The sequence below is a fragment of the Callorhinchus milii genome, unplaced genomic scaffold (genome assembly GCF_018977255.1).
Source record: "Callorhinchus milii isolate IMCB2004 unplaced genomic scaffold, IMCB_Cmil_1.0 Scaffold6, whole genome shotgun sequence".
Lineage (NCBI taxonomy): Eukaryota > Metazoa > Chordata > Chondrichthyes > Chimaeriformes > Callorhinchidae > Callorhinchus > Callorhinchus milii.
Genome location: NW_024704747.1, coordinates 16,518,480 through 16,543,672, shown reverse-complemented (window position 1 = coordinate 16,543,672; position 25,193 = coordinate 16,518,480). Strand labels below are relative to the sequence as shown.

The 25,193-nt window shown below is 42.3% G+C and overlaps 1 protein-coding gene across 1 annotated transcript in view; it reads right to left on the bottom strand.

Moving 5' to 3' along the window:
- The window catches only part of raph1a (Ras association (RalGDS/AF-6) and pleckstrin homology domains 1a), a 133,541-nt gene that overhangs the window by 28,051 nt on the left and 80,297 nt on the right, over window positions 1-25,193 (bottom strand). The window contains exons 6-10 of the mRNA XM_007890617.2: window positions 16,751-16,828; window positions 15,338-15,497; window positions 13,092-13,213; window positions 10,660-10,725; window positions 6,754-6,897 (exon numbers count right to left, since the gene is read on the bottom strand). Of these exons, the coding sequence (XP_007888808.2) occupies window positions 6,754-6,897; window positions 10,660-10,725; window positions 13,092-13,213; window positions 15,338-15,497; window positions 16,751-16,828 (570 nt within the window). The remainder of the gene's footprint in view (window positions 1-6,753; window positions 6,898-10,659; window positions 10,726-13,091; window positions 13,214-15,337; window positions 15,498-16,750; window positions 16,829-25,193) is intronic.

Sequence of the window (25,193 nt, the reverse complement as noted above, 5' to 3'; positions counted from 1 at the left end):
GCTTCACAGGGTTTTACTACAGTTTTAGTGACTGTACTTTGTTGGCAAAACACCAAGATGCATGGGATGATTGCTCATCTATTTAACCAATCCCAAAGACCCTGAAACTGAACACTTATCCAATTAGTTCCTGATAAAGCTAATGCAGACCTCATCAACTGTCTGTTGCTCATACCATGCTCTGGGGGCGGAAACAATTCTTTCAATCCCTGCCCTCGGTTGACACAAGTCAGTTTATTACAGGCTACAGTCATCACCCGCAAATCAAATTGCTATGACAATTTCTATGACAAAGCACTAAAGTAGCTGGGCACTGGGAAAGTCTTGTAATCTGATGACTAAGACACACTGCCTACACACTTTAATATTAGTAACACAGACTGGTCATTAAGATACATCTGCCACCAACCTGAATGTTTAGTGACATGAGATCCATAGAATCATCTGTTCACAGAGTCAATAATTCAGACTCAAGAACAGTTACTTCATCCAACAAAAGAAGGCTTTCAGGATCAGTCAACAAATATGGCAAAGGACTCGACACACTTCCAATTGCTGAGAAAAGGAAGATACGGACTCCAGCTTTAGAGTTTACCTATACAAATTCTCCTTTGGTTTTATTTCACATAGAACGAATGCCAGCATGTCATTCAAAAATGATTACAAGCAGACCACAAGCCAACAGTGAACACAGAATAACTGGTAGAAATCAACAATCACTTATTTTTAATAAGTCATGGTAACTGTTCTTGAGACTGAATTATTGACCCTGAACAGATGATTCTATTTGATATTCAAATCACCGAGTGTTTACAAATGCTGGATAGTGGTATAACTACTCTTGCATTTTTTTTAAAAGGCAATATCATGAAAGTCAGCAAGTAAAGACAGTCGTCTGCATAATTCTGAATTTGAAGATACCACAAAAAATTTCGGGTCTCATGCCCTTGTATTAAAAATGTGTAAACCTCTAACAGAACTGTGATGGGAAGATACCCAAAACTGAAGACATACATGATGAAAGCACCACTTGATCAATCCAGTCAAATGCACCAGTGAAATAGGTAACAGTTCTGAGGAGATTTAGAAAATCACAATGTAGAAAAGCCCTTCAAACAGCGAGAAGTTGGAATAGATAAGCACACAGTCAAGCAAAGTATAGATAATCCACAACTTTAAATTCCTGCCCTTCCACGTCCTGGGAAATATATTAAAATGTAGAAAGAATAAAGGAAAATATATTGACCGGACACAGCTACACTGTGCGGCAGAAGACAATTATATTGCATGGCATATTATAACTGAGGTCAAAAGCAAAGCAGAATGACATTTTGATGAAGACTCATATTGGCATCTAATCTTACAATAGCACAAGTTCATACAGAGTTGCTATAGATTTGAATTTGTTTTCAATATACAGAAATATAGACTTTTATCTGGAACTGACAGTTGTATCCCTGTCAGAATTAAAGGTTAGAGATTGTGAGCTGACAGTCTGAACTCCAAACTGATCAAACTATAATGTGATGAGGTGTAAAGAGAGATTGAAGAACTGTCTGGGAAGAAGGTAGAAAAAGGGGGAGGTGGCTCAGGTTAAATAAACCCACTCTATTAAGTATGTGGACAAGCTCAGTATATTTTACCCTGCCAGCAAATAGAACCAGAGAGCAGAAATGGAAAACAGAGAAAAGTAAATTTAAAACAGATATCAGGAATAATGTTCACGTCAGGATTGGTGATTATTATGAATTTATCAAACAAGAATAGAGAGGCAAAAACACTGGGGGTGATGAACTTCCATGAGTCAATTGGTGTTTTCTTACAGTCATCCTCACTAAGACATGGGTGCTGATGTAGATGTGCTGGTGTATTGTTCCAAGGATGATGAAAATATATGAATATATAAAATATAAAGATGTTGGCCGCAATACTTTCTCAATACAGTTAATTCACTTTACAGTATATTCTGCTTTGAGACGTCTCAACGACATGATAAGGCGCTCTATCAAATACAAGGATTATTTTTTACTATTAAGTAGATTAAAAGTTTAGAGAATCTTGGCATTGGGGGAGGGAAGGGGTGCGCGGAAGGAAAATCACAGCTGAGCCACATGTGTGCTTTGTAACAGGGATCACAGGACAGCGATTGGGAATATAAACCCAGAGTAACTTTTCCCCCTCTCTCCATAACCCAGTAACACTGAGATGAATTGGAGCTCGTGAAGATCAGTTGACTTGTATAGCCCAGGGGTGGATGCAGAAACGGTATGGCTCAGGTCCATAACAGCAATGCCTTACCAACTGAGCCATCAGGGAGATGGGGACAGCTTTAAAACAACACTAGGCGCCAGGCATCCTCTGGATGCCTCTCTAATTAGACTGCTACTGTAAACAGCGGATCTGCAATATTACATCGCAAACTTAATTAAATTTTAACATCAACATGATAGTCTGTAAGCTGAATAGTTTAAGTATGTGGAGAAGCTCAGTATATTTTACCCTACCAGTGCTGGGAGGCACAGTGTTATCAACTGAAATGTAACTGTAATCTGAGAATAATCAAACACCAGTATCAGCAAACGGAAATAACTTCTTCCCACGACTGTGTCTGGTTTATGCTTTTTAAAGCCCTTCTGAAGAACTGTTTAGATACTTAATCAGCATTTCAAAACTGCTATCTCGCAGCACTATTAATAATTTGTTTATATGAATTTGATATCCATGCAACAACAACAAATTACATTTATATAGCACCTTTAATAATAATATTCCTTGCATTTGATATAGCGCCTTATCACGTCTTCAAGACGACTCAAAGCGCTTCACCGAAGTGAATTGACTGTATATTTTGTGGGCGAAACGCGGTAGCCAATTGCACACAGCAGTGTCCCAAAAAGAGTCGTGGATTGAATGACCAAATTATTATTTTTTAATTTTTCTTTTTTTGAAGGGATTGTTACCCCAACTCTTCCCTTCACAAGCTGCAGACCATCCAAAACTCCACAGCTCATGTATTCTCAAGCACCAGATTCTGTGACCGCATCACTCCCACCCTCGCCCGACTCCACTGGCTCCCCATCCCCCAGAGGATCAAATTCAAGATCCTCGTCCTCACCTTCAAGGCCATCCATGGCCTCGCCCCCTTCTGACCTGCTGGCTTCCTTGCCTCCTTCAAGGCCGGTCTCAAGACGCTCCTCTTCGATCGCACTTTCAGTCACCCTCCCACCTCTCTGCCTTCCCTCACCCCTAACCCACCCCTCCCCCATACTCGGGTCCTGACCCCTGACTGACCAACTCCTTGGGATGTCCTCGGGATGTGAAAGGTACTCTATAAATGTAGTTTTGCTATTGTTGTTGTTGCAAACTACAGGATTCCACCGGACTTTCATATCAGAAGGATGTCCCAAGGTGCTGAACTGTTAAAGGTCTGTACCCAAGATGGGAGTATCAGAATCAGGACTGTAAGGAGAGTGTGGCTGATGCACAGTCAAAGAGGAAAGTGTTGAGATGGGTCAACACTGACTGCCAAGTTCACACACAAATGAAGGCCAATTGATGAGTATTGGAGGATGACTCGTGAAATAATACCTTCAGTTTTTTTGGAAAGAGAAAAGCTAAAAAAGAGTGTCTAGGAAAGAAAAAGGGAAGAAAGTTTGATTAAAAAAAAACTTAAAACAATAAAAATAATCCTTGTATTTAATAGGTACAGCAACTTATCATGGCATTGATAAAAAATGTTTATTTGCTTCATGGCTAGTTATAGGATATTGCTGTGCTCAAATTGGCTGGCGAACATGGCAAAATCCCACAAACAGCCATGAAATTAATGACCAATTTTTACCTAGAGCACTGGTTGGCCAGGCCAAGGAGAGAAACTTCTCTTTCGTAAGATAGAAAATACAACAACTTGCATTTATGTAGTGTCCTTCACAATGACTCGGAATCTAATACATGGTCACTGCTCTTTACATTGAAGTGCTTTGAGACGCCCCTGATTTATAAACACTAAACCAAACGTAAGGAAAATAAGGAAAGAGAAGAATAGCACATAGAAAAATGCCAGACAAAGCGGAAGTTTTTCAAATAGCTTAAATGTAGTTCAATTTAGTAGAGTAACATTAATTAATACCATAACTATTCCTGACATCTGAGTAGCCTTGTAACGACCCCATCACACCAGTCCTTGCCAGGCTCCACTGGCTCCCAATTACCGAACGGATCAATTTCAAGATCCTCTCACTCGTTTTCAAATCCCTTCATTCATCTATCCAATTTGCTTACACCCCACTCACTGCCTCCGCCTGGTTGGCTCCCGCCTCCTGTTCATCATTCGCACTTCCACCATCGGTGGCCGTGCCCTCAGCTACTATGCCCTGAAACTGTGGGACTCTCTCACTCAATCCCGCCCACTTGCTAGCTCCTTCGCCACGTTCAAATCCTGCCTAAAGACTTTCCTTTTTGATCGTGCTTACGTGGTCACCTTCCCCCTCCCTCTGGCTCGGGGTCATACTCCGCCACTGGCAAGCGCTCCAGAAGGCTATCCAGCATGAAGAGCGCTAGACAAATGCAAGTTGTTATTGATGTTGTAACTGCAAAATTAGGGGAACTGTCCAAGTCATTGCACGCATGCTAACATTTATTATTGATTTTCAAATAAGACAGATCAAAAGTGCAGTGTTCTCAGGAGCTAATGGTGCTCTCATATTTATTACTTCCATGGGAAATAACAATTCTGCTGTTTTGCATTCACAAATTGACCATACTCTGATTCCAGGGCTGGCTTGGATCACATTATGGCTCGGCTTCATACAGGGCAATGACTATGAGAGTTGGGGGCTCAGTGGCTGCTGGGATGCTGTAATGGGAGCTGGCAGCCCTGAAACTCTACTCCAGTCAATATGAAAACATTTGACAATGTGCTAGCCGTACATTGTTGGATTTCACTAAAGACAGGGAAGCAGATGTGGCAATTCTAAAAAAAAAACTCACAGGAAACAGAGTTTGAACTGACAGAACTGTACAACGTGGCATGAAATCCACTGAATTTCTTTTGTAGTTTTCGTACACGATTCTGACATCTGCCTCATTAAAACAATCACAGCAGCTCTGAAAAAAAACTCCCCCCAAAATTTTCAAAGTTTTACTTTTTTTATTTAAAAAAAAGCTTCCACTCCTCCCAATCATCTTCTAACTTCTTAGCTTTTCCAAAAGATCAGGAGTTTAGGGAAAGTGACAGGCTACATATGTCCAAGCTAACCCATTTTTACTCTCAACAGCACCCCTTTATAAATATTTTCCCCAAAACTCTTTGTAACCGAATGATTTTATGATGCTTATCTTCACAACCTTAATTTATTTTTAGATCGTAATCAACTTTTAAATCGAGGCTTTAATTTAGGTCCCATCTGCCATGTGATTCAGGTCGACATGATCACCCCCCCAGCCCCAACCCTAGACGCCCCAAACCCCACTCTACCAACAGTTTATATTTATCGGCGTCTTTCACATTGGGAGGCGCCTGAACTTGGGGGAGGCTGGGGGGTGGGGACTGAGTGGATGGGATTAAGCAATTGCCAAAAATATTTCAAATAAAAACTTCCTTTCAGTTATTTTAATTTGAATCAAATTAACCCCCCAAAATGTGATGGATATGCTACTAATCTCATTGTTGTTTGCAGGACATTGCTGACACAGATTAACTACTACATTCAACCCCGTAATAAAATTCTGTTCATTTCTAATTAATCCCATTCTACAGAGTACTTTGAGATATTTCTAACATTTGATATGTAAGTAGCTGTTGTAAATCTCAGAATAGAACTTTGCAATGTGCCAATTTGATATTGACATTTCAAGCAGAAACCAGTTAAACCAGTATGCTTCTGTGAAATGGACAGCCACCTGAAGATGGGCACCTAATGCATATAACTTATTTGTAAATCAGATTTATTGCGAATTAGCAGAAAAATGTACTTAATTTATACTTTCAGCTGCATAAAATGTACATTGTCCCAGAACCTAACCCTGCCTGGATGGCACTTATTTATCAAAGCAGCCAAACTGTTGGTCCCATGGGTTTGCTTTGCAAAAAAATAATTTCTCCAGCAGATGAATTGACAATACTGCACTTGACGATACTTGACGTAACATCTACATTTGTTTTCTGGTGTTTGGCAAGTCTCTTGCTCTGTTAAGCACTTTGGGACATTCCAAAGCAGTGCAGGGGGTGGGGGTTGGAACCTGCATTGACGGGGGTGATGTCAGACCCTTTGATGAATGTTAAATCCAGGTCCCGTCTGCCTGGTCAGGTGGATGTTAAAGATCCCATGGCACAAATCAAAAAGAGGAGTTTTTCCCGGTGGCCTCCAGATAAGGTTCTGATGAAGGGTCATGGATCCGAAACATTGACTCACTTTCCTTTCTCCATAGATGCTGCCTGACCTGCTGAGTTTTCCCAGCTCTCTCTGTTTTTGTTACCTCCAGATAATATTGATCATTCACTTTACGGCTGTATGTGAGGCTGTATTTACTTTACGGTTGTATGCCTCTGTGTGCAAAGTGGCTGCAAGGTTCGCCTACAAAATATACAGTCACTGCACTTTAGAGTAAATCTTGCGAAGTGCTTTGAGATGTTTGTCTGACATGAAAGATGCTATATCAATCGCAAGTATAATTTTAATAAGTGTTGTGTCATTTTGCTATTGCTAGAACTGTGAATCGTTAAATATAAACACATCTCCTTGAAGAGCATACCTTTGTCTTTCCTTTAGGTACATAGTAGATTCCAGAGGCTCGAAGCAGAAAGTAACGTTTCTTCCAAGATTTTTTGCCATCCTCTTTCAGCCACAGCAAGCCCTCTATCTCTGGAACAGTCACTGAACCTCCACAGAAAAACTCCTGCAGGGGAAAAAAAATAACACCACTAATTGACATCCGGGAGAGAGAGCACAATAGATAAATTAATGGAGCAGCTATGAAACACACATCCCACACTTGCATCAGATTGGAAATAAACAGTGATAGCACTCTCCTCTGAGTCAGAAAGTTCTGGGTTCAAGCTCCATGTCGGAACTTGAACTCACATTATCTAAGCTGGCACTCCAATGCAGTACTGGGAGCGTATTACATGGTTGGGGGTGCTGTCCTCTGGATGAGAAGTTAAACCGAGATCCCATTTGGCTGTTCAGGTGGACGTTAAAGATCCCATGGCAGCATTTGAAAAGAGAAGGGTTTTTTTTCCTATTGTCCTGGCCAACAATCCCCCAATAAAATTGGTCAATCACTTTAGAGCTGTTTATGGGACATTGCTGTGTGCAAATTGGCTACAGTACTTAACCACAAATAGTCACTCCATTTCACAGTAAATCCTGTGAGATGTCATTTTGGCATTGAAAACGCTTACTAACAATGTTCAAGGGGCTATACTAAATATTTTCATTCACCCATTGCTACATTCTCTTTTGATGAATTTCGTGTTCATCAAGCTGAGGAATAACAAGCAAACAGAAATTAAACTTTTCCCATTTTGAGCACTCAGTATTAGGGTTTTTGTACGTGGCAGTGGAGTTTCCAAAAAAAAATCATCAAACCTAACATGACTTCATTCTTCAATGACTTTGGGCAGGCCTTCTAGCATTGACACAGTGAGAGACTGCCGTTTGGCTTGCATGGCCATGAAGAAACCTGAAATAAGCTGCCAAATATTCCTTTATAGAAGCACACTTCAACAAAAAACGTTCCAACAAGAATATACTAAAATAAACAGTGCACATGTTAATAATGAAGGAGATGGTGGGGGCGTATATCCCAAAAATGTATTATATAAAGTTGGTGAACACAGCAGAGAATGGGAATAGTGAATTTATGCAAAGTATTTTAAGTAGTTGTTTCATTTTGTTTAAGGCTGCAGCTCCATGCATTTCCAATACTAGTTTGTAGTTGTGATAGAAAGTGTGTTTAAGATCTTCTTAGAACATTCATTGCATAACATCCTCCCGACGTGAAAGGCACTATACAAATGTAATCTTGTTGTCGTTGTTGTGTTGATAGCAATGTCCACATTAGAATTTAAAACGGCCATTCACTAATCCTTCTAAATGCTTTCAAGTCTGTCCTTCTGCAGTTACAAGAGCAAACCACAACCTGGCACACATACACCTAACAATTTTATTCTGCCCTGGAAATTTTTAACTGTCTTGTTTATTTCCTCCTTGAGTTTTGTCCACTGATGAAAGCATTTGACTTTAGTTGCTTGCCACTGGGTACGATTCCACGGGTGCTGGATTCCCTCCAGTGTGAGCCTTAAAAAGTGTAATAGTGCTGGTAGGCTCACTGATGTCTGCACATGAGAATTTCCAGCAAAGATCTCCGGACGGGGATCAAAATTTTTCTCTCTAACCCAGGGGCACTGAGACCCCAATTATGAGTGAAATAATAATCATTGCATTTGAAACAGTACCAATGATGGCAAAATATCTCAAAGCACTTCACACCAAAGTGTAAATTGCAGAAAACAACGTCCCAGTCATGAACTGAATGACCAATTTATCTGAAGGAATGTTGGCCAGGACACTGTGAGAAACTCCCTTCTCTTTTTGAATAGTGGCATGGGATCTTCAACAGGTAGACAGTACCTGAGTTTAACATTTCATCCAAAGGATAACACCTCTGACAATGCAGCACTCTCCCAGCACTGGACTAAAGTGTCTGACTAGATTGTAAGTTCAAGTCCTGATGTTGGCTTGAACCCACAACTTTCTGACATAGAGGCGGGAGTACGACCAACTGAGTGAAACCTATTTTGTCATGTCAAACCGGCTTGGAAATACATTTTAGATGAGTGTACGTGCTTTTTAAAAATGTAAATACATTGAATTCTTGGTTATCTGTTGTAGTGAACGTATGATCCACTGAATTATTGTTCATATCCTATATAATAATAATAATCCTTGCTTTGGATATAGAGCTTTTCACGTCTTAGACGTCTCAAAGCGCTTCACAGAATAGACTGTAAAGTGAATTGACTGTATATTTGTGGGCGAAATGCGGCAGCCAATTGTACACAGCAGTGTCCCACAAACAGTCGTGGATTGAAGTGGCCATTATTTTTTTTCTTGAGGGATTATTATCAGGTATGTGGAGTAAGGAAACTTGCCCAAGGTTTCACCCTGCTGGGAATCGAATCCAGGTCTCTCGCTTACAAAGCAAGTGATCTAACCACTGAGATACAGGACTCCTTATGTTTTGTGGGAGAGACATAGAGAGAGAGAGACTGAAAGAGATATGAGAGAGAGAGAGAGAGAGAGAGAGAGATTGGGAGTGTGTGTGTGTGTGTGTGTGTGTGTGTGTGCATGTGCGGGTGTATCTGACCCTGGTCCCAGTGCCTTGGGACTTGCTCCCCATGTGAAAGGCTCCTATATATAGATGTCAATGCGTATTGTGTTGTTGTATTCACTGTGTTTGTGTCTCTGTGTCCAGTTTATATAGTTTATGAGCATCACTCAGTTTACAGCACCATTGCCTGTAAGTCAGAAGGTTGTGGGTTGAAGCCCCACATTGAGACTTTGAGCTCACAGTCAAGACTGATACTCTGATATAGTGCTCTAGATGCACTATTTTGGTGGAAGTGCTAACCTTCAGAAGAAACTTTAAACCAATGTCCTGTCTGCCTGTTCAGATGGATATTCAAGATCCCATAGTACAACTTGAAAGGTGTTCCTTCCAGTTTCTTAGCCAACAGTCCCTCAGATAAAATTGGTCATATTAATGTGTGTAAATTGGTTGCAGCATTCGTCAGGATAGTCACTCACAATTGGAGCCTGGTGATTGTTGGGAACCCAAGCATATAATTTAGATAACTTGAAAAGGAAGATATTTAACCCTCATATTTCAAGACAGACCATAGCACCTCTATTTACAGCACACTGTATTATAGTTATCAAGGTTCACTTAAAACCCACCAATATATAATATATAATAATGTGGAGTCCTGTAGCTCAGTGGTAAGAGCACTCGCCAGGGTGAGAGACCTGGGTTCAACTCCTGGCAGTGGTCCTGGAGTCGAGGGTGGAGGCAGAGAGATAGAGTTGGGTGTCATCCGCATACATGCGGAAGATGACCCCATGTCTGCGAATGATATCACCAAGAGGGAGCATGAGGGAGTGTCAAGGACAGAGCCCTGAAGAATGCTGCACGAGATGGTGCAGAGGCTGGAAGAGAAGCTGTTTGTAGAGACAAAATGGAGACGGTGTGAGAGGTAAGATCTGAACTATTCAAGGACAAAACCATGAAGGTTGAAGTGAGAGGAGAGGCGGTGGGTACGTGAAACATGCTTTAGTTGACAGAGAGACTGGGTGGTGTGGGTCGGGGGGTGGTGGGGAGGAAGATCACAGGAAGTCAAAGAGATAGGGTGGGGCAAAGCAGTGTAGGCATTTGTAGATAAGAATGAAGATCATAAAGTCGCAGTTGATATTAAGGAGAGATTTTATCCTCACTGCCTTCTCTCTCCACTTGTGTAAATATTTCACGTTTCCTTGGGCTGATCACGTACAGGAAATGTGTTCATCTGTCTGAAGTCTAATTGAAAGTGAACAAATTGAATTGTTGGTAAACTTTAATTGCTTTGGCAATTCAGACTATCAGACAGTGTGATTCCCTTACCTCTAGCAGCGCTTCCTTGTTTCGGTCTCCCATCTCTGAAGTTTCTCTTTTCCCCAGCAGGTAATTCTGTCAAAACCATAACACATTTGTGAGTGACAGAGCAGCAAAATCTATTGAAACATTTCTATTGTGGGTATCATTAATCCATGGAGGCCTATTAACTGTGGTATTTCCTGACTTCAAGGGGGTTTTAGATGGACACATAAGGTAGGTAGGTACAAGGTCACATCATAACAGCCAGGAGTTAATCTGGTTAAACTCTGTAATCAATGCTCTGAATGAAGGAAACAAGAAGCAAACAAGTATTCTTTATACAAAGAGTTGTAAGAATGTGGATTCCATTGTCCCAGAAATCTGGAGATTAAGAATTGATTGGGATGCTTAAAAGGGAGACAGATATTTGGGAATTGGGTGCTCCTTGGCTTTATAAATAGAAGTATAGAGTATAAAAGCAAGGAAGTTATGTTAAACCCTTACAAATCGCTGGTTAGGCCTCAGCTGGAGTATTGTGTCCAATTCTGGGCACCACATTTTAGGAAGGATGTCAGGGCCTTCGAGAGGGTGCAGAGGAGATTTATAAGAATGATATAGGGATGAGGGACTACATTTATGTGGAACGGCTGGGATTATTTTCCGTAGAGCAGAGAAGGTTGATGGAAGAGAGGTGTTCGAAATTATGAGGGGTTTTAATAGAGTAGATAGGGAGAAACTGTTTCCTCTGGTGGGTGAGTCTGTAACCAGAGGACACAGATTTAAGATAATTGTCAAAATAACTAGAGGGGAGACGAGGAGAATTTTTTTTTTTAGAATTTTTACCGTTTGGAATGCACTGGTTGAAATGATGGCGGAAGCAGATTCAATAATAGCTTTCAAAAGGGAATTGGATAGGTACTTAAAAAGGAAAAAAACTTCAGGGCTATGGGGTAAAAACGGGTGAGTGGGACTAGTTGGTAGCTCTTTCAAAGAGCCGAATTGCCTCCTATTGTGCTTAAGATTCTATGATTCTAAGTATCGGCATTCAGAGAAATGGAGACGAGGTGGGGATTAAAATATCTGCCACAATCTAATAAAATGATCGAACAGTCCCAATGTTTCTAGGTGTCTCCTACGCTACTATCGCTGATGGGTAGCAGATCATCTGAGTACCCTTTGGTTTGGAGAGTGGCACATTTTGTACAAAATAAGTTTCATCATGTTGGATACAGGAACACAATGGCCTGTTTAGGCAGAGGTTAAAGGAAGAGTGTGACACTTTATATTTTCAGACCAGCTGATTAATGGTGTCAGTGGAGAGGGAAATGATGCCTCCACTAGATTTCCAGTGGGGCTGTACCACGTCTAAAAACTTGAACTATAAATTATAGCCAGAACGATTCAGTTCACAGGTCTGATAGAGATCTGGACAAAAATTGTTCTTCAGATTTTGTATTCTCTTTATTCAACCTAAAGTAGCCAACCTGCTCCACAGACACTGCCAAGTGTACAAGACCAGTAGTAGACTCAACCTCCATTCCCACCACCCATCCCACATCTGGATGAATGTCTAAATAGCATTTGGTACCTCCATGAATAACGCAGCTGAGGTGGGGAACTCAATGCAGGAGTGGTAACCTGTGCAATGCTATTCCTGCTGATTTTCAATGGGATGTAAATCAACATTCACCGTTAAAATATCAAAGTAACCAAATATATTTAGCACAATTCTTCACAACATCTTTTTAGGTGAAATGGTGTAACTTATTTAAATGGATTGGCTGGACCAAAGCTAAAAATAATTTGTAATCTAAGATTTATCACATTTGTGACAAACAAGGCAATAAGACCACTAGCAGCGTGCCGGCTGCTCCTGCCAAGTGCAGATGAAAGAAAGTTCCTTGTGCCTGTGTGGCTGGCAGTCACCCCTGCTACTTAAACCCTCAGATCATATGCCATCTGAGGCTTGGCTAGTGGGCTGTGCAATCCAACAATCCAAGTGGTACCTGGATTCACTTATAACCTTCATTCATAAATGATTGCAGGAAAGCCATGGCAAATCATGCAGCACTTGCGCTCACATACATGGACGCACACACAGAACTGGGGGACTGAGGTACAAATGACTCCACCACTGCTTTGGCTGAAATCAGATGAATCAACAAAGGCCAAGGATCAAAGTTCGGCTCAGCACCACGCAACACACAGTTCCCAATTGCCTGTATCTGCCAGTCACAGGGATGAGGTACTAGAGAAGTGCTGACACCCATGGAGTATCCGAGTAAAAACAAAACAAATACTTCAGAAATTGCTTTGGAAAAAAATGGAGACCAGCAAACAAAGCACCACTGCCAAATGATGTTGAGCGACTTACATGCAGCAGTGAAAGAAACTGTTAAGTTTAGAAACAGCTAGAGAATATAAATGGGGGTAATGGTTTCACCACATGCAGCATTCACCTGAGGATTTTTGAAGAGTGCATATTTCTCAATGCGCTCGGTGAACATGAGTTTGTTCTGACTGTCCCGAGTCCAATTCAGGAGGTTCTCCACTAGATTCTCGTGATCTTCAAAGATTCGTTCTGAAATGATAGAAAAATTGAGCTTTCTGCAAGAATTCCTTCCTAAAAGATAGAACATGGAAATCCAATACAAAATTACATTTGTATAGCGTCTTTCACGTCAACAAGAACAACAACAAGATTCCATTTATAGAGCGCCTTTCACGTCAGGAGGACGTCCCAAGGCGCTGCACAGTTGGGTCATGACCCGAGCAGGGGGGAAATAGTCAGGGTGAGGGGAGGGAAGGGAGGAGAGAGGAGGGGGGAAATGGTCAGGGTGAGGGGAGGGAAGGGAGGGAGCGAGGAGGAGGAAGAGAGTCGAGAGGGGAGCTGAAGGCACGGTCAAAGAGAAGAGGAGGACGGGAGGACATCTCAAGGAGACATCTCACGTCGGGAGGACATCTCAAGGTGCTGGATAACAGGGGGAACAAAATAACATGGGGAACAAAAGCACAGAACAAACACTAAAAGTCTGAATATTCTACTTGCTGATGGTCAGTTAGGCTAACGGTTTCTGAGATGAAGTCATTACCGAGTCCATGACAACCAGTGTGGTCAGTCCCATTGTGTAACATTTACACCATAGCTCACATTTGCATAATAAAACTATCTAAATCCTTCTCGAAACTGTCAACACTACGTGCCTCCGCTATGCCAATCAGCAATCCATTTCACATATCATCAGCTTTTGCATGATGGAATTGAAATCTTATTTCAACTATATTTTGTTGGTCACTGATGCACCTTTTTCAAAGTCAAGATGTCTCCACTGTAATGCAGATGACATACCTGCCGCAAAATTTCAGGTAGTTTTGGATGCTTCACGTAAACCCACGATGAGAATACAACAAATTTTTTATAGTACCTTTCATGTCAGGAGGACATCCCAGGACTCTGACTTCATGGCTTGTTTTTGTTATAATTATACACCTTGAAGGCTAGTGTGCTTTCCTTGCTACTCCACACTGATGGTTTCAAAGAGTGATCTTCTTCTGTCCCCAGCTCCTTTTCCTGGAATGTATCTCACTGTCTTTTGCCATTTAACGTATATTTTCAAAATGTATTCCTCTGACCCAGTTTCCTCACTTTACATTTACTCACTTTAAATAACAACCTGCTGAAGCACTCAGCCTGCTTATCAAGTTAAAATGTACGAGCTATTTTCGTTCTGTGGATATGTTGGAGTAAAGAATCTGATTTGACCAAAATTCGCAAAGTCATTGTAAATTAAATCACAAGTTGACTACTTGCTAAACTGGGTGTGGGGATAGCAGAGAAGATTTTATATTTAGAAAGCTCCCACCCATACTAGGAATCCCAGACCTCAGCTTGGCATCCAGCAGATAGCTTCCCACCTTTGCTTACTTGCTGTTGCTGGTGCAGTCACTCCAAATGATGGGTTTTACTATTACATTGGTAGAGACATGCACAGGTCACTTGCCTAGTCTTGGATGAAAGAATGTGCAGTGATGGGTTGGGGGTGGGGAGAGAGAAAAAAGAAAATTCAGCAGCATTGAGATACATTCACTGTGACATTGCTTCTCTTCTGATTGTTCCCAAAAGGTTAGTGTAGGTTCATTAATATTTTAAGGCTACATTAATGTTTTAAATTTTAATTTTTCAGTTGATCCCTTTGTTTAACATTATAGTCCACAGTGTACACAGGAAGTATGTATCCTCTCAAGTACGTACTTCAATCTGGATCGTTCCCCAGAGCACGCCAGTAATCCCCAAATCTGTTAATATAGGGAAGCAATTTGTACAAAGCCTACAGATTCTGCTTCCCTCTATGGAGATGCCCATTTCCCACTCCCCCAGCTCCTGACTGAAGCAAGCAACTCTCAGTTTATGGAGGCACAGATACAGACACATCTACCAGCTATGACTATTCATCTGTCCTATTTTACAGCCCAGAGTGAAAACGAGACAATGAAGCAATGTTAGTATTCATGAAACGGGTCTACCGAGCGGCGAGACGAATAAGGTAAAACAAAGCAGAAATGTGAACATTCAGGATTTTGAAGCTTTTGTTGATTACATTTTTAATAGCGCATACTCTTCAAATTGAGAGCTCTGGGATTTATTGGGATTACAGGAAAAATATCAAAAACAGAATAAACTAGGAATTGGTCATCCCCAACTCACCCATTTGTAGCTCAGGAATAGTCTCCACCAGTGACCAATCTGAGCTGAATCCACAGTGGGACTTATCCATCAGGTTGCCCAAAACCTGCCGGACTGTTTGTCTTTCATCAACCATCATTGTTTTGGAGCTGTCATCGGACATGTGGACCCGTATAACCAGCTGGGAGGACAGGAGCAAACAAGTTAGTCAGCTTATCTTTACACTTTATCTCAAATAACCTCCACCACATTCCAGCAATTGTGTGCTACGTTTATACTGCACATTTTATGGCAACTTGCTGTGATTGTGGTGGCAATTCACTGCAAAACCATACTACATAAATGGTGCCTGCCCCAGCCCACTTATAACCTGTCTGGCTAATCGTCCCTCATCTTAATCGACTAAAAAGAACATAGAGGTTATCACGCAAAGAGTAGAGGAAATCTGGAACTCTCTCCTCCAAAAGGCTGTGACTGCTGAATCCATTCACATTTTCAAGATTGAGGTGGATAGAGATTTGTGAGGTCAGGTTATAAAGGGATATGGGGCAAGGGGAGGGTAACTGGAGTTAAGGTATAGATCAGCCATGATCTTATAGAATGGCAGAACAAGCTCGAGTGGCTGAATGGGCTACTCCTGTTTCCATCTCTGCTCAAGATTCTGGTGATGGCACCCACAAAGGTGAAGAAAAATATTGAGTGCCTTGCCTCAACAATCTCAATGCAAACTAGGAATTGCAATCTGATGCAATCCCCTGGCCCCCACCACTGCTAAACAACAAAGTCTAAAAAAGCCTCAGTCTGTCCAGCACTGAATGCTCTGCAGATGTCAGGCTAGTAATAATAATAATAATAATCCTTGCATTTGATATAGCGCTTTTCACGTCTTCTAGACGTCCCAAAGCGCTTCACAGAATATGCTGTAAAGTGAATTGACTGTATATTTGTGGGCGAACGCGGCAGCCAATTGCGCACAGCAATGTCCCACAAACAGTTGTGGTTTGAAAATGACCAATTTATCATTGTTTTCTTTTTTGGAGGGATTATTATTATTAGGCGTGTGGAGTAAGGAAACTTGCCCAAGGTTTCGCCCGGTCTGGAATTGAACTCAGGTCTCTCACTTGCAAAGCGAGTGCTCTAACTACTGAGCTACAGGACTCCATGTAATGTAGTACCAGTAATTACCCCCGATTCCACCACATCATGGGGTAACAAAAGCTGTGATGGGGCACAGAACAACTTATAAAGAGCACATAATCTCATAGTCCAAGATGACACTCCAATGCAGATACTGCAAAACTCCAAAACTCCAACGTCCATAGAATTATCAAAGACACCGACTCAAGCGCGTAATGATTTAGGACTGGGCCTAAAGGCGTTTCCATTTCACATAACTCTCATGTGAGAGAGGTAAATCCACCTTTTTGTACTCACCTTTTTGATTTGTGCTTCTTTGATCTTCTCTAGCGCCACCCTGATTTTTTCTGCTTTCTGCCTGGCCGCCTGTTCCTCCTGCAGAGACAGTGTGCAAATTAGCACGAGTCAGAGCACCACCAGCATCAGGGAAAACACCCAGTTACTGGCACTTCAGAAGGGAAAACAACTCTCGCCAGGCAACCACCACTGTCTTGAGAGCTCAGCACATGTCTCACTCAGCACCATAAAAGCTTGGACTGTTACATGGAGGTTTACGGGATGTTAAAACTACAGATCACAAATCAACTGCCAATCATATTGACTTCATTTCTAATTAACCTTATTTTGCAAAGAACAGAGACATTTATTTTACGTGAAAGCCACTATATCAATGCAAATTAGTCTTGTTCCTCCTTGACTTGATGAAATTCCTCACCTTGTCTTCCTTGCACTATGTATACAGTATGTTCTTTCCAATAGAACAAACCACATTATCTATATGGTAAATGAAATTAATTCAAACTTCATCAGCAACAGCAACTTGATTGTCTACAAGACTTACACTGGGAAAGTCTTTCACCTGTATTTTGTTAAGAAAAAAAAGTAGCAGAGGACAGGACAAAAGTTAAACTCACAACACTCTGGCTTTAAAGGTTGAATCTATGAACATGCAATACAAAACACACGGTCTGTATCCGTTTACCTGCATCTTTCAGTGTGATGCTTAACCCTTTGCAGCCCAAGAGCATGCTCTGATAGAGACTGGGTGGAGCTCAAGCTGTGCAGTGAGCAACAGGAAGCAGCAGCTGGGCCAATTCAGGGGCATGCCCATCATAAATATAATCCCTCGCTACAAAAGACTGTGAACGTTTACAATGGGTACCCATGAGCTGAAAATCCAATTAAGCAAAAGGCAGAACACCTCAGCCACAGGCTGCTGCATTAAAATTGCTGTGACATTTAAAGAAGGGATAAGTTCTTTACCCTCCGCCCCCTTTTTTTTAAATGTTGAATTATTCACAAAGAGAATCGGGCAAATATTCATTCATTGCATGCGAGTCGGATAATATCACACGCTCAGCAGGTGCTAGAGCTCTTCTGGGCTTCGTCAGATTTCTACTTGGTCATAAATGGTTGATTTCTGTGCACTTAGCTGAGAGAGGAGACTACTGGGAAGACCCAGCCTCCAGTCCCAAAGAAAATCAGCCTCCAATACACAGCATGTGCCACTGAATTAAATGTGTTGTACCAATCAAATAACTGATCCAGAACCAGTAGATGAAAATATGGTAATATACATTTATCCACAAGTGAGTTTGCAGACTCGTGCACAAACTGTTGCTTATCCTGCCCTGCAAAACAAAATGGCTTGTGGAGCTTCACCAGCCTAAGGACTGTCAAGTGAAATTGGTCATGGGTGTGGGCCCATGCAGTGCTTAAAATGGCTGCTAAATTTGCCTGTTAAATAACAGCCACAATACAATAGGGATTACTGTGAAGTGCTTGGAGATGTTTTAGCGTGATTAATTGCTATAAAAATCCAAGGTCTTTAATCTCCAAAACCCTGATCAGAATTTGTGACAATCATGCAGCTCTTAACACTGCATTTTCTTCTCCCAGCCTTGAAGACAGCAGATCAATGTGGTTTCCTCCAATGTGATTGGTGAGTTGGAGTTGGGTCTTTTTCCGAGGGGCTGAGCAGATTTGGAGGAACAGGGAAAAGCACAAAGACCACCCAGCTACTGAAAAGTAGGGAAACGGAACTATAGTTGCCATAGACATAATGGAGGAGCAGAGTTAATGGGCCAGATGGCTATTTCTTCCTCAATCTGAGGAATAGCCATCCAACAGGCCATATATTGATAACTCAAGTCATTGACTTTATAAAGGAGGAAGGTCCATGGTTTGATTTTGTCAGCTGGAATACCATTATGGATATCCGCACCTTAGTTTAGGGAGAGGAAAAATCTTGTTCTAGCTGCTGCTGGACCTCACACATGTGCACAACACGTGAGCATCGGGCTCAATGTTCTCTGTTGAAGTTCAGAAAGGAAGAAAAAGCCCGCAAACTATAATCCCCCCACCCCAAAAAAAAGTCAAACACCTTTAGGAGCAGAGGGGGTGGTGAGAAAAAGAGAAAAATTGGCAAGTAAATAGACAGTTCATTCTAAAGTCGGTCAGATTCTGGCATGAAGTGCAGACCTCAGAGCAGCTCGTGAACGCAATTCGCGCCACCTGCACATTTTAACAAGTGAAATAACCAGCGCAGAAACACAGCAATCTGTCTTTCCAAAATTCAATCAGACTTAGTCACCGCTGTGTAAATGTAACATGTAGCTGGAAACAGCAGGAGCACAATGTGCAGAATTCAGCACTGGAAAAGGCCTGAGCCAAGAAAAACCAGCAATGGCTCAGTTCACACCCCGTTGAGTTGACAATGAACGAGCATTCGCTCCCTGCAGGTCATCACGGTTCCCAATCCTTCCAAGCTCTGCGAATGGTAGATTCTTTGCTGTAACATTCTATGATTTTCTTGGTACAAAAGGAGGCATGGGATTTATAGGTCAGGGTCCTGAAAGGCTTTGGGCATGTCTTTTCAAGCACACTGCAGGATATTTTGGTGGATTTCTCCTGTGTTGGGCTATCAAGGGATTTATGTCCACAATAAACTTGAATTAAACCCAACATTTTGTACACGTACACAACAGTAAAAGTAGTGGCTTGATTTGGGCGTCAGATCACATCTGCTGTTATGATTTTAATATAGATGTAATGGAAATCCAAATCACTTTGTTCTGCGTATTTGACCAAAATTGCCTTATACCCATGTTAATGGCTGATCCAGATACTGTTTTCAATCATCTTCTTCACTATCTCAACTAAATCCACCTTTACACTTTTCACTATAACAACAACTTGCATTTATATAGCACCCTCCATGCTGTGCGGCGTCTCAGAGCGCTTGACAATGGTGGAGCCTGAGGCCGAGCCAGGGGGAGGAGGAAGGTGACTGTAGGCGCAGTTGAAGAGGAAGGTCTTCAGGCGCGACTTGAAGATGGGGAAGGAGGGGGCGAGGCGAAGGGGTTGAGGGTGGGAGTTCCAAAGTTTCAGGGCATAGTGGGTGAAGACACAGCCGCTGACGGTGGAGCACACCATGGGACACAGAGGAGACCGGACCCAGTAGAGCGGAGGCAGCAGGTACTGCTGTGGGGAGACAGGAGGTTAGAGAGGTTAGGGGTTGCCAAGGAATGGAGGGATATATACACTAAAGTGAGAATCTTGAAGTTGATCCGCTCTGTGACTGGGAGACTGGAGTTTGGCAAGGACTGGAGTAATCGGGGTACGAAGTTTGGTGCGGGTAAGAATGCGGGCAGCAAAATTTTGAATGAGCTGAATTTTGTGAATAGTGGATGAGGGGAGACTGGCGAGGAGGGCGTTATAGTCCAGCCAAGAGGTGACAAAGGCATGGACAAAGATTTTGGCAGCTTTTGCGGTGAGGTAGTGTCGGAGACAGCCATTATGGTGGAGGTGGAAGAAAGCAGTTCTGATCAGGGACCCGATGTGGGAGAGGAAGGATAACTGGGGATCGAACCTAACACCTAAGTTGTGCATGGGTTCGGAGAGTTTTAAGGACAGGTCTTGTAGGTTGAGGAGGTTGGAACTGTAGGATAGAAGATGTTGGCGGAAGCCAAATAGTATGGCTTCCATCTTGTTGACGTTTAACTGTAGGAAATTTGCGCTCAACCAGCTCTTGATGTCCAACAAACAAGCTGACAGAACATCAGGGAACTGGGGGTCGCAGTTGGAGATGGAAAAGTAGTTGATTGTCATCTGCATACATGTGGAAGTTAACCCCGTGTCTGCAGGTGACATCAGTGAGAGGGAGCATATAGATAAGGAAGAGAAGGCGCCCAAGGATGGATCCTTGGGGTACCCCACAGGTGAGCGAGTGGAAGCGAGTAGAAAAGCCATTTGCAGAAATGTAGTGCTGGGGGTTTGTAAGGTAGGACTCAAATCAATCAAGTGCGGTCTCACTGAAGTGGATGATGGAGGACAGGTGTTGGAGGAGGATGGTGTGATCGACAGGTCCAGGAGGACAAGGAGGCAGAGGGAGCCCTGGTCACAGATAGAGAGGATATTGTTTGTGACTTTCATGAGCATTGTCTCTGTACTGTGGGCAGGGTGGAAACCGGACTGGAGGGGTTCGAATAGGATGTGGAGGGAGAGGTGTGCGCGAAGTTGGTTGGCAACAACACATTCCAGAACTTTGACAAGGAAGGGCAGGTTTGAGATAGGGCTGAGGTTGGAGGGATCAAGGATAGGTTTTTTTTTAAAGGAGGGGTGTGATGACTGCGGTTTTGAGGGGGAGTGGGACTGATACTGAGGAGAGAGACTGGTTAATAGTGTCTGCCAGCAGTGGGCAGAGGAGGGGGAGCTGGGTCCCACCCAACTGCTGTTTTTCTCCTTTTAAGTAAAATGGAAATAAAATGAAGAGATGCGGTTTATCTTCATTTGGCTTGTAAGCTTTAGAGGTCAATGAGACTAGCGTACAGAAGAGCAAAAGAAAATTATGTGCTTTGATACAGAAAGAGAAAAAGGAGAAACATAAAAGGCATTACTGCAAACTGCAGAGGGCAACATCATAAGAAAATCACTAAAAAGCAAAAAAAATCACTTAGTCCCATCCTGATGGTTCAGTGGCTAATGCTGTAGTGAGCTGTATAGAACAGGAAGCTCTCAAGTGGAATTACTGGTCTATACTGAGTTAGGTGGGGAACAGTGAGTGGACAAGTTAGCCTCAGTGTTCCCAGTTATCACATTTTGTGCTGCTCACCAATAAGTTTGCAAGGAGTTCCTGGAACATGTTATCCACCTAATGAGGGCTCAAACCTATGCTTGTCAAGTGACCAAAAAGTGATGTCCAAGGTATCAGACTGGCTCAAGGGTATCAGATTGTCTCAGTTGGTAGCACTCTCACCTCTGACTCAGAAGATTGTGGGTTCAAGCCGCACCTCAGGGTTTGAAACTAATAGACAAGACTGATACTCCAATGCAATGCTCCATTGTTGGAGGTGATGAAGTTTCAATGCAATGTTAAACCAAGGTCCTGTCCCACCTGCTTGTTTAGGAAGACATTAAAGATTCCATGGCACTGTTTGAAAAGAAAATGGAGTTTCTACTGATGTCCTCTCCAACAATCCCCCAGATAAAATTGGTCATTTACTTTATGGATGTTTGTGGGTCATAGCTGTAGGCAAATTGGCTGCCGTGCTTGCATACAAAAAGTCCCTAACCCCAATTGTGAAATGCCTTGAGACATCCTCCTGACATAAAAGGCCCCATATCAAATGGAAGAATTTATTTATCCTTGAAATTTGTGGGGGTGGGGGGTGTGTGGGGAGAGAGAAAGGGAGGTAAGCAGGAACTCCTTGGTGCTGAGCTGACTCAAATATGACATGCTTAGCAATGGAATATCAGAATCAAATCAACCTTCTGTGCCAGTCTTTGTAGTTCAGTTTCCGCTGCCTGGTTCAGTTTTCGAGCCAGGCAGGTGCAAAACCTCACTGATGTTTTGCCCCAGGACTTGGAAGGGCGAGAGCAGTCACTGTGGGCAACAATTTTTTCTACTTGGCTCCAAGTAATCCTGCCCAGTCAAAGCCCCAACAGGGAAGATGGTTCTAGCTGGACAAGCAGCATTAAGATTTCCAGACAGTGCTCTAAATGGCAAGTTTAAGTGCTGGTTACAATCCAGCACTAACTTGTCATACACTCTGAGGTCCCTGAACTTTGGCCTTTGCCAACCTGCAGGTTATACCTCTTGGAATTAGGTAAGCAAGATGGGTTCCTCCAGGGAGAAAGTGCATACTTCACTCTAGACTCCATGCTTAGATGGCACGCATAAGTGGAACTTCTGGTTTGGATGATCTTAAAAGCCTGGTAGTGTATTTCTGCACAAATCAGACGCTTGGCTGATCAAAACAAAATTCCCAGGTTATGCATGAAATCGGCCAGAAATCCGGATCTTATCAATCTCCAGTACCCTCTGCAAAATTTGTGAGGGTCCAGTGTGAAGCCAGGAGTGGATGAAGCGATAATGGTTTCTCACACTCAAACATTTGCCAACACTCACTGTATAGATTCATATATGAAGAATGGCAACTTGAGCACTAGAGGCTCAGGCCATGCGTGTACTTCAGCGAAAGCTGCTGCCTTCAGAAAAGGAAAGAAAGGAGAAAAGGTTTTAGAGAAAAACAAACAAGATTTTAGGATTCCCAACAGTTTATATTTTGATTTTAAAAAATTGCCTTTTTAATTTCCCCAATTTAAGCAGTGGAAGCCATCCATCTGCAGCTCTGACAATCTTTGGCATACTAGTCTGAAGATAAACGTGGCCAGGAGCTTAACCATTTCCGTCTACAGCTGTAGCACTCCAGTGAAATTTTAGAAATCTTACACTGAACACACACACACAGTCTCCTGTGAACAAGGGTGTAATGTAATGGTATGGCCTGACCTCCTGGGTACTCTGTACTGGTTTGCACCACCTCACCATCTGTGCTTAGGCATTTCACTTGTAGTTAATAATGGCGGTGGGGGGGTGCAGGAGTGAGACTGAGAGGTTAACAGGACATTTAAATTAAGCGAAAGGCATGTTTCACAAGTCTATACCTCAGAATTTTCTCCGTCCCCCAATTTTTAAAAAAATAGTCCTTGCTTTCCAAAAGTAACAAGAGACAGGGATTCAAACCAAGTAACCTCCCGAGCCCAGCTTATCCCATGGTGGAAAACGTTTTAAATCAAAATGAGAAAAATAGGTTCCTATCCTCTCACTCCCCTGGTGAAAACGCAGTATTTGGTTTAACCCAAATGAGAGATGGAGATGGGAAAAGGAGGAAAATATTCAAGAATTAGCAATTGCTCGCTTCCTCCTCTCACTTATCACGAGGAGATTCTTCCTACAATCTCCCCTATCACTTGTTATTAATTAACCACTAGATCTTAAAGGCTGAGCTCATTCTCTCTCCCCGTGTTCAAATTTTTTTGTGTGTGTGGGGGGGTGGGGGGGCGGAGGACAGTAAGTTTTCTTTGAGTGCCTATCAAATATTTTCTCTCTCTGGTTGGGGCAAATCATCTTTCAAAGCGTCAATCTCCAAGTGAAAGATGAAAAGCAAACAGCAAGGCTATGAATGCATTAAGGTTAGCGAGGGCTGGCATGTCATCACAATTTCTCAGTTAGCTTTACCTCCTGTCCATGATTAAACCTCTAAAACACTTAGCAACAGTGAGGTCCTGCAGATCAAAAGTTACACAACATGCTTCGCTTCTTTCAGGAAGAGATAGAAAAGCAAATGTGACAATAATCTACATTTTTTTGAAAAAGGGGTCCTTAAGAAAACAGTGTGACCCTGATAATACTCGGGTGTACCATGCCTTATATACACTTTTGGCACTGACTGGCCATCTTCGAATACAGGCAGAAGGGCCTGTGGATGTCAGCAACATCTCAGCAACTTCTGAAAATGCTCACGAGGACAGTCACCACTGACCAACCAGCATTATTCATGCTACGTGCAGCTCAGTGATACAATCAAAAACAACCTGAAACCCAAAAGAACGAACAGTGGCCACACCATAACACCACCTGTTATTTTGTGCATTCCACCCGCTATATTTAACAGTTTGACTGTAATAATTCAGTTCTAAATGATGAAACAAACAGACACCTGATGACGAGTGGTACATCATGCCAACATGCGAGAACCCAACTCCAGAAGTCAATAGCATCTCAATTTAGAATTCACTGTTAGGCAAGAGTCATGGATTGCAGGGACGGGCAAACCCAACAATCACACGTCCCATCGGGATACACCGTCACACAGGAGAGAAACAGGACTCGCTTGAAAAGACATTGTTTAATCATTAGGACAAGTAGAGGAAAAGCAGGCTTCCCAAACACACTCCCAATTGAGAAATGTAGATAGCCTTTCACTCCATAGCCTCTACAAAAAGTGACATTGTTTTCCCTAGGTAAATAACATAATCACTTGTGCCTCATTCCTCAGAATGATACTTGAAGCTCTCCGTGGTTGACTGAAAGTGAAACCGGTTCACTTAGGCAAGGCGCAATTTGGGCAACTGCCCTTTGTGAAGAGATTCAGAATTTTCTGCAAAGGTTCAAATAGATAGGTGTCTCTCAGAATGAGAAGGAAGTGCCATGAGGATTGTTTGTTAAAGTAGAGTTCTCTTAGGTCAAGTGTGGGGCAAAAACCCAACAAAAATCACTTTCAAGGTACAGGATGGGCTCTTTCAGACTGGATATAATTGAAATGTCTGGAAAAATACACTGCCATCTTCAAATTGATCCTTCTAGGGTGCCAAGTTGGCGCTGCTCTTGAATCTGTTCTTTTTACCAGTAAGTGATACCAAGCATGTTTTATGTATATTATTGCTTCATTGTCTC